At 40.4% G+C, this 9,975-nt stretch overlaps 1 protein-coding gene across 1 annotated transcript in view; it reads left to right on the forward strand.

The window, feature by feature from the left end:
- Positions 1 to 9,224: 9,224 nt before the first annotated feature.
- The window catches only part of RASGRP1 (RAS guanyl releasing protein 1 (calcium and DAG-regulated)), a 50,901-nt gene continuing 50,150 nt past the window's right edge, over positions 9,225 to 9,975 (forward strand). The window contains exons 1-2 of the mRNA XM_009321009.1: positions 9,225 to 9,357; positions 9,628 to 9,754. Coding sequence (XP_009319284.1) covers positions 9,225 to 9,357; positions 9,628 to 9,754 — 260 coding nt within the window. The remainder of the gene's footprint in view (positions 9,358 to 9,627; positions 9,755 to 9,975) is intronic.

Consider the following 9,975-nt stretch of genomic DNA (forward strand, 5'->3'; position numbering starts at 1 on the left):
CCTCTTAAAGACAGATACCACTAAGTTTAAACTCAAATTTTAAAATGTGCTTGTATTAGACAAAGAAATAGCACACAGCAATTTTTTTTTTAACCTGTGAGTCATCCAGAACAAACATTAACAACCCTTCCTTTCAAAATTCCAAAGAAGTGATAAAATAGGACAGGTAGATAGGAAAGAGAGAAAACACACCCAAGCAAACACTTTTCAGACAGAAACAGAATCTCTAACTTTCACTACCATATTATTTTCAGGTTATCATTAGACTTCACTGTTCATGTTTATACCACAGGATTTTAGAAGCTTTCAAAAGTGTTAAAGAAAGGTACTGTTAACTCCTTTTTACAAATGATTGAAGGGGCAAAATAAAAAGCTGCAAACTAATGATTTTGAAAAAAACTTCTAGTTGAGGCTACAAAAAGTTTTGGATACTTTACCTCACCCTCTTGTAGCCTGACTACCAGAAATATTAACACTAAAGGTGCTCAGCATATCTTGACAATTGTGCATTGTTTTCTAAGTTAGATGTTCACAGAGACACCTATAATTAGAGATTAAGTTCCTGAACCTAACGACGTACTTGGGCTAGGGCTTTACAAGAACCCGTTAATATTGCCCCTCGAGGAGCTCCTAGCAGATAAGGATTTCTTTTAAACCAGATTAATTTTCAGCGTATGAATTTTCAGCCTGTCCCTGTTTGGCATTTTAAAATAAGAGTGGGTTTAAATGTGTCTGCTGAATTGGTGCCTAAATACCTTTAAATGATGTGATTATTCATATGGTACTGAGCATTGGTTTTGGTATATATTCACAATTACATTCTGTTCAGTACTGCTATAGCTACTCTCCCTGATTAAAACTGAAGCTGGCAATAGATAATGCTTCTAATCCAGAAAAGTGACAGTAATGCTTGACAATATTGCTATTCTGAGTGTTTTCTGTTTAAAACAGTAAACAATACACATTGCTTTAAAGCTGGGAAGGTAAGGAGGTATAAAACGGGGAGAAGGAAAGGGTCTTAGGAGTTCAGGAAAACTTGCATCATTTTAGGTCTAAGTAATTGACATTTCCCCATATTCATTTTACATCTAGCCAAAATGGACAACAAATGAAGGTGGTCCATTATCTCTCTGCTTACTGAAAATTTTCTTTATTGTATTCATCTGCCTGATCCTGTCCCCAACATAATTTATTGCAAAGTGTCTATTAAATCCAGCAAACTGAGGAACAGGTTTTACATTCCCTTCGTGTAAGTAGAATTCTGATGGTATCAACATAGGAGTGTTAAGTATTCTCCTATAAAGAGTCTGAACGCAGTTTTGCTGGTATTTTGGTCACCAACCTCTTCAAGGTATTTTCTCCACTCATTCTTAATAACCCTAAGAACTATAGAAACTGACCAGTGCATTGACCTACCCTGATGATATTCTTCAGGGACAAAGTAGAAATTCAACAAAGTACTGTTGTGTGTAACAATTTCTGTATACGGCTTTGAAAAAAACAGGATTTTTTCTAACTAGCTCCAAATATGTTATGAAATATAAGTTCTGTTCAACTGAAAAGGCATCAGATAAATTCTTCAGTCAACCACCCTTCCTTCTGCAGTACATATGGAGCAAATAGCCTCCAGGTCAAGCCATAAGTGTACAGACTAACTGAGAACAAAAGAGCACATGAGAGACAAATGGAGTCCTAGAAAGATTAATCTTTCCCTTCATGCATACATATGGCTGGTAAACTTACCATTTTCAGCCCACAACTAAGACCATTTTTTTCCTTTTAAATAATGGTCAACTTACTGTTAATTCTTGTATCAATAACAACAGAAGACAGAAAGCCCTTGGCAGCCACTGCTATTATCTGCAGCCACACTGCCTTTGTTCTTAGCCCTGTTCTGCTTCCTTCTGATCCCCCAGCACCACGGGCTCCGGTGAGTTGCTGGAATGGGTTTGAGTGAAGATGCTCTTCCTCCCCTCTCCTCTCACTTCCCCTCTTCCCCAGCTGACTCACATACTGAGCATACTGAGAGAAACAGAGAGGGGCAAGAAAAACCTGGTGAGAAGGGAAAAGAGCATTTCCCTGAAAGCGATGCAAAAGGAAAGAGAGTCCCTCAGCAGGGGAAGAGTATGGGCTTTGTCTATGTGGTGTATCATGTCCACTTACATTTTCAGCACTCAATCCAGTGTTCAGTTCAAATCAGCACAACCTTGCACTTCAGGGTGAAATCCCCTTGGAAAAGGTTCCTGCCCTGCAGATGAGATCAGAAAGGGCAGAGAAACACCACTTCCTACACACCCACATCCTGTGAAACCCCTGTGATTATTCCTCATTTCTCTTCACCTCAACTGTCACTCCTGCTTCTTCACACAATCCCTACCACTGACTTTGTCACTGCAAATAACAAGGGCAAAATCATTAATACTGGTCTTGAACACTGCAGCAGCAAAATTAAATTTTGCCCACTCAGTTTGGAAATTTTGAAGCAGCTCTGTCAGAAACAAACCACATGAAAATCATGTCTACATTTCTTTCCAACTCAAAGGAGAACTGTAATTTTAGATGCTATTTGCTAAACAGAAAGAATTTAAGGAAATATTACATTAAACAAAAAAAAACCCAAACCACTTCTGTGAGCCCAACTTTCCTCCTGTGATACTTTCAAATGGACTGTTATATTCACAACAATTTATCTGTGAAACTGCTTTTAAAAGGTTAAAACAATACACTTAATATATTTCTAGTGAGCGGTGTCTTGCCTCTTGCTGCTAACCAAGAGATATCCTGTAAAGGAAGTAGCTAATCACTGTCTCCTTGGAAAACGTTTACAAAGGGACGTTTGGGATGATGTTATCTACATCCTGTTTAAGTAGCTGTTTTGTTCTTTTAAATCAGATGGTGAACCAAAAAGAGGCATTCTTAGTAGTAATGTTATGCTTTTCCTTTCTGTATCTTGAGTCTCACTGTTTCTGGACAGTAGTTATTTCAAGGATACCAGCTGTTTTTCACCTTATCTATCCATACTTTACACACACACATTTTAAGAAAGGAGGTGTTGCAGCATGGTTGGGGTTTTGGGGGGAGTGGGAGGAGGAAGGGAAGGAGATTAATTTTTGTGCAATTCTTATCAAAATAAATTGTAAATTGTGTGTACACGTAAGCATCCTAATGACCTGAATCAAAACTGATCAAGTACGTTAATTCTGAAAGACCATAAAGGAAAGAAAACTATTCTGCTATGGACTACTGGAGGGAAATAGAAGTTATGATGACAATGCTCTTGGACTTGGTTATAGTAAATAAAAGCTTTTATCTTTCCCTGATGCCAGAATTAAATGTGATTTTGGTTTTAGTGATACAGAACACAGATTTCAGTTGGCAATACCATTACTTTTCACTGCATATTGCAGTATCATAATAGCCCCACGGTGTGCTACTTCTGAAACAGCTGGACATTAATGCAAGGTAGGCAGATGATCCTTCTAGGCAGATGACCAGTGCTTACTGTATTTCAGCATTCTCCTCAATAGGAAAACATCAAAATCTTTAATCAATAAAAAGGCTGAGGTATTACTTGCAGGACTGAGGCTCAAAGCCACACAAATCAAAGTGTGCTTCTACTCAGAATGCCACCAGCTAATAACATTTTCTGACTTACCAGACTTGATGTTTTTATATTTTATCAAGATATATGTTCATTGCTTTTCTTACTGGAACAATTAATTTTAGTCCACTGTTATTTAAAGTCTTCCAGATTAAAAACAACCCAAAAAACCCTCTAACCGGTTCAGTTACACATAGCTGACAGTGAAAGACTGTTGCCAATCAGCAGCTTGCAAATTATCTGTACAAACAACTAATGATAAACTTAGGCATAGTTCTTAAGGTAAATTTTAGATTCTTTGATGACTTTTAAGTCCTTTAGGGAGTCCAGGGTGAAAATAGAAGGAGCAATTAATTTATTAAAAATTAGGAAATATCTAAATTTTCCTGGACTGGCTCACTTCATCTTGTAAGATTTGTCTGAAAAGAAGAAAAAGGGAAGAGGAATTTGACCATTTGGAGGGGATTCATCTCTGCTCAGAATCCCAATCAGGGTACTGATGAAACTCGGGTATTGGTGCACTGAATGCACTGCCTGATGCATGTATCCATCTATCAGAGTCAAATTTCCTGGACTGAATGTGAAACCTCTGATTTGGGTTGCAAAATCATGCACTCATGTATACTGTGCATCACTGGAATATAAGAGCACTTTCACAAGCATAAATGCAATTATTTTCAGAGTATTACTAAGCAATTGGATAAATTCTCACCAACACAGCTGTAAGTCAAGAAAAGACTTCACCAATCATCTTTGTGAAATATAGTGAGATTGTTTTTCCCATTTAAAAAGAAGGAGCAGAGGCACAAGCGAAAGGCCACAGAACTTGTGGTACTCAAAATGAGACAGTGAGGACCTTTTCTCCAAAAAAACAATTCACATTACTTAGTACTTTGCATGATCGAAGTACCTGTTTTTATTTAATTTTCACTAGTGAATGCTCAGATTTCTGCAATTTCTGCAGGTAAAAGAATGCCCAGTCAGCATCCAAAACCTGAGGAATGCAGTCAATAGATACGTAGACAGCTCTTTTCAGCATTATTACTTGAAGGGCAAGGGACTCTAGGAGGGTGCATAGAAGATGCCCAAGCAGTTTTCAATTATCTCAGCCATCAGACAACAATTTTACTTTTCAAAAATGACTACAAGCCATCTACCTTCTGTAACCAAAGCAGTTGAAAATAACAACTCCCATCAGTATGCCTCCTTATTTGACCCTACTACATATGCATACTATGATCTGAATGGAAGCAGAGGTGTTATGAAAGAAATTGTATTTTGTTTTATAGTTAAAGGCAATATTGACATCCATACACGCTATGAGACTTGAATCTCCTAATTTTGGAGTACACAATTCTTCAAGGGGCATCTCTACATGGTAACACTGTCATAACTGCAGTGGCTTAAAGACACAGTCAAGACAAGATCTATAGATAGAAATAATGCCTTTTATTAGACCAACTAGTATAATATAGGAAAAAGTAGACAGATTTCCAGATATTGCTATTTTTTAAGTTTAGTAAAGCTTTCAACATCATTTCCTACAACACTCTTGCATTCAGTTTGGGACATTGAGGTCTGGATGGGTGGACAACTAGATATCCATCTAGTAAAAGGCTGTTTGAATGGTTACGCTCAGAGAGTATGGGTTGCACTCTAACGGGAGGTTGGCAGTGAGTAGCACACGGGTCTATCCTGGGACCTGTCCATTTTAACACTGTTATCAACAGTCTGGGGGAGGTGACGCAGTGCACTCTCCTCAAGTTTGCAGGCAGCATCAACTTGGGATGACAATTCAGTCCACTTGAGGGCAAGGCTGCCATCCAGAGAGACCTAGACAAGCTGGAGGAATGGACTGACAGGAACTTCTATGAAATTCAGCAAGCACAAATGCATAGTCCTGCACCTGGGAAGGAAGAGACCCTTGCACCAGTGGAGGCTGGGGACTGACCGTCTGGGGAGCAGCACTGCTGAAAAGGAGGTGGAGGTCTTGCCAGACAGCAAGCAGCACACAAGCCAGCAGTGTGCCCTGACAGCAGACAAGGCCAACAGCACCCTGGGCTGTATTCACAGGCACAGAGCCAGCAGATCAAGGGAAGTGATTACACCACCTCTACTCAGCACTCTAGACTGAGTCTAGTTCTGGGCTCTCCAGTGCAAGAAGGACATTGACAAACTGGAGTGAGTTCACCAGAGGGCTGCTGAGATTGTTGGAGACTGGAGCACTTGCCCTGTGAGGAGATGCTAAGGGAACTGGGCCTTTTCAGCCTGGAGAAGAGATGGCCTCAGGGGGAATGTAATAACAGACTGACTGTACTTCTGAGAAGGTTATTGAGAAGGAGCCAGGTTCTTCACAGCAGTGCATGGCAGGAGTATGAGAGACCACAGGTAAACTGAAACAAGAGATGATATTGATTGGACATATGGAATTTTTTTTTAACCATCATAACAGTCAAACATTGCGGCAGATAGTTCAGAGAAGCTGTGCAGTCTTCAGACTTGGAGGTTTTCAAGATCCAACTGGATAAAGCCCTGAGCAACCAGGTCTAGTGCCACAGCTGGCTGTGCTTTGAGCAGGAGGCTGGACCTGAGGTCCCTTCCAAACTCAGTCATTTTGTGATTCTGTGATTTTCTGCAGAAACCCTCTTCAAGTCTGCTCAAAACCTTGTCTTTTCCTAACTGTGCCAGTTGGTCTGATAAAAGATATTGCCTTTACCTACAAACTATGTCTTGCCTATAATTTCCAAGACTAAAAACCACAGATGTTCCATCAAGTGGCAGCATGTTTACACCTACATGGATCATTACTAGGACTGGACTCATTCAATCCATCCCACAGACCTTTGGCATTTGAACTGACAAAATGACTCACAGTAGCTGTAATGATCAGCCTGAGTGTTCACTGAAAGTGGTGGGGAACCCATAGCTGGCAAATAACCTAAGAAATGCTCTGGCAAAATCCAAAACCAGTGACACCCGGGTACTATATGCTCTACACTAGGTTCTGACAATTTTCCTAAGCTTTTCCTTTTCCTCTTTCATGAATTCTAGTCTTGTCTCTTTTCCACCTTGCTCAGCTCAAGGCTGAGTGCTGGACATTAAAAGGTTTAACAGAAGCAGCCTTTAGAGAAGAAATATCACTATAGAGGTAGATTGAATAGGTAGATCTGTTAGTAGCATAGCTACTAACTTTGTAAGATGTCTTGCATCACAAACCTATGGTCCTTAAATGTAAGGAGGCAGTGGCTACTGGGTGCTCTCAATTCCTTCTATTCTTGCGGAAAAACTGGAACCTCAGAGGTACCTTACTGACAACGCAAAGCACTCAAATAAGATTAGTCCAGTCTTCTTCAACCTGACTTAAAGATCATGTTTAAAAAGAGGATTCCCATTCTCCTTAATTTACTATCCACTCTCTCAATCCTACAGTCTTACACTTTCAGGTCCCATTCTGTAATCACGAGTATGAGTTTTATTGCCTCCCACTTATAAATGAAAGCTGTAGTTGTCAAAAAAGTCACCCTAGAACATGCACCACTGAAGGAAGATATAGTGATAAAGTCACAAAAACTAACACTGTTACAGGTCACATTGCTTCAGAAAGTGGAACATTCCATCCCTGGCCACTATGGCAAAGGTGCGCAAGAGAAAAATAGCAAGAGAATTACCATGGTCTGATAACCGCATTGAGGTTATCAGACCAAAACCTTCACTAACACTGCAATTTTATAAAAATAGAAATGTTTGATAAATTAGTGAAAGCACCCAAAGCCTAGATCATCCTAATCAAAAGTTATGACCCAGGCTTGGAACAAGACACTAGAAATACTCTACTAGTTGTAACAATCGAAACTCACACCAGCAAAAACTGTTCTAACAGCTACAAACTTCAATTATAACAGGGAAGTACATTTAGATGGTGCCTTAAATAGGGCTGCTATTCCTATCAGCTGCTCATACAAGATAGCCACACCTTTGGCGTATTGCAGCTCAGATGAAAGAAGTTTTTTCATGTGCAACTGCTAGCAGGCTCTCACTGATGACAACTTGTTAAACCCAATGATTCTGATTACTACCTAGTTTGCATAACATATGTTGACTTTTCATACAGTGACTTTTCATAGCTTTCCATTTGCTGTCCTCCTTTCCAATTATGTTAGCAAGCTTTTCTCCTTTTCTGGAATTGCTTCCTACACTAGATTGTCTGGCTTGCCTTTCTAATTTTGTCTACTGACCCCGCCATCTAGCAGATGCTCTGTCAGCGCTAAGGAACCTTCTCATTCATGATCCTGCAAGGACACCGAAAAGCTTTTGGAATCAAGCTGTGATTTTACAATGATCTACGTAAAATAGATCCAAGTGAAAGCTACTGGAAAAATGTGTGGTCTTGCTCTCTTGCCATTGTTTGGTTGTGGCAGCAGTTGAGCTAATATGAGTGGGTAGTGAAAGGAATTAAATAATTGATACTGTATGACAGAACATGTACCATTTTCAGTTGGGTTGGGTTTTTTGCCTTGATTAATTTTTGTATAAACTCACCGTGTGGTTGTACAAGCTCCACGAGTTGGCTCATTGTAAAGAGCAGGAATATGGACCCAGGAAAGATGGCAAATTAAATGAGCTTAAAGTAGATATGAAAGAACAGCTTAAGAAAATTATTTTCACTCCGCTTCAAGGCCAAGCTAGGTTTGTGGACTCATACTAACTTGAAGGGAGAAAGGCATATCTTGAAGCACCACAGAACTTCAAAGATCCGGCTTGCGCTGAGGCAGTAAGTTCGTCCCTTCACTTGGTTCCAATGGTAAAATCCAATTTATAAGTTACTATTGTTGCAAGATCTTCCAAGAATCTGAGCACAACAGTTTAAAAATGCCTGGCTGGGCATGTTCCCTCGGGAGCAATATGGCCCATCCTAGCCATCATCATCTTGCAACTCTGTTAGCATGGCTCCTTTGGATCATAAGGTATATTTTAAAGAAATCATCTACTGATTGAAGCTCTGAGAACAGAAGAAATATCTTGCCTTTCCATGGAGCAAATCTCTGATCCTCTGAGGACACAAAACAGGCATGAATCTACTTTACAGTAGGAGACCATTTCGTCTGAAGAATGTCACATTCAAAGATCAGTATGTCAGACTGCTGCGTGGGCATTTAAGTTACAATTGAATTTTTGTATGAGATTGTGTACAGTAAGATTTACATACAGATTACCTTCTGACCACAAAGCTAGAGAGTATTCCGTCTGTCAAACCTCCATTTATTTGTGTGTGTACGTATGCACATGAACTTCTCAAGGAAAACGTGTTAAAGAAAAAGCAAAGATAGCTGGGATGTAGTTCTCTGAAGTAGAATTCAGCCAGGAGATTGGTTTAACAACATAATTGCTACCGATAATATCACAGACCATGTGACCTGTGCTCTTGGATATATATTAATGCATTTGTGTTTCTTAAACCACAGTGACCTTCAAGCTCTATGCTGGGAACGAGCTTAAAACTTACTCAGAAGAATGTCACATACTGAATCACTGATGTGATTTCCAGGAGTATGTAGGGTTTTTCCTTTTACCTGGAGGTCTGCAGCAAAGCAAAAGTCAGGTTTGCACAGCTCCTGTTGTGATAATGGTAGTTACCACCGCCTCTGATAAAACACCAGTGCGCTGTGCCCTTTGCAAAATTGATCATTTTGGAGACATAAAGAGAAATGTGCCCTGGTTGCTGGCAGAGAATTACTTTGAATGCCTGAACCTTACCGGTTAGTCTTAAAATTAAAGAAACAGTTTATGAAAACTCTCTGGATCTCAGTGTGAGGCACGATGGCATTATGACGCCTAAGCAATTTTTAACATAAACTGAGCTCTCAAAATAAGCTGTTGACAATGCAGCAGCTGCAGTGCCCTGTGACCCAGTACTTTTGTACCGCTCCGTTGAGTGTATTTCTCAAGACCATTTAGTCAAACTGTAATTTACAGGATATGGGGGGAGTTTGCCCTCTCAGATTTTCTGCCTGCTCATTTCTCCTCAGAAGTGAAGGTGAATTCCAACATCGAGTTGGAATTGCTCTCAGAAACTCGTAATTATGATGTAAGGACCGTGAAAACTACTGGGTCCCCTTTCCTTGCTCTGCGATTAAACTGGAGGGACAGCGTAAGGTGCCAAATAAGCACAGAGGCTTTAAAATAATAATCGTCAGTGCGGGTATCTCAATTTTGTGCCCCACCCCAGCACCGCGCAGACGCTTACTTCCAGCTGCGTGTACCGGGGGCGGGGGGAAGCGCAGCGTGTCCCTGCCGACGCGGAGCTGAATGACCTGGGCCCCTCCCCGCCAGCCCGGCCCCTCGTCAGGCCCCGGCAGCGCACCACCCTGGCCTGT

This window comes from Pygoscelis adeliae, unplaced genomic scaffold (genome assembly GCF_000699105.1).
Source record: "Pygoscelis adeliae isolate BGI_AS28 unplaced genomic scaffold, ASM69910v1 Scaffold3, whole genome shotgun sequence".
Classification (NCBI taxonomy): Eukaryota; Metazoa; Chordata; class Aves; order Sphenisciformes; family Spheniscidae; genus Pygoscelis; species Pygoscelis adeliae.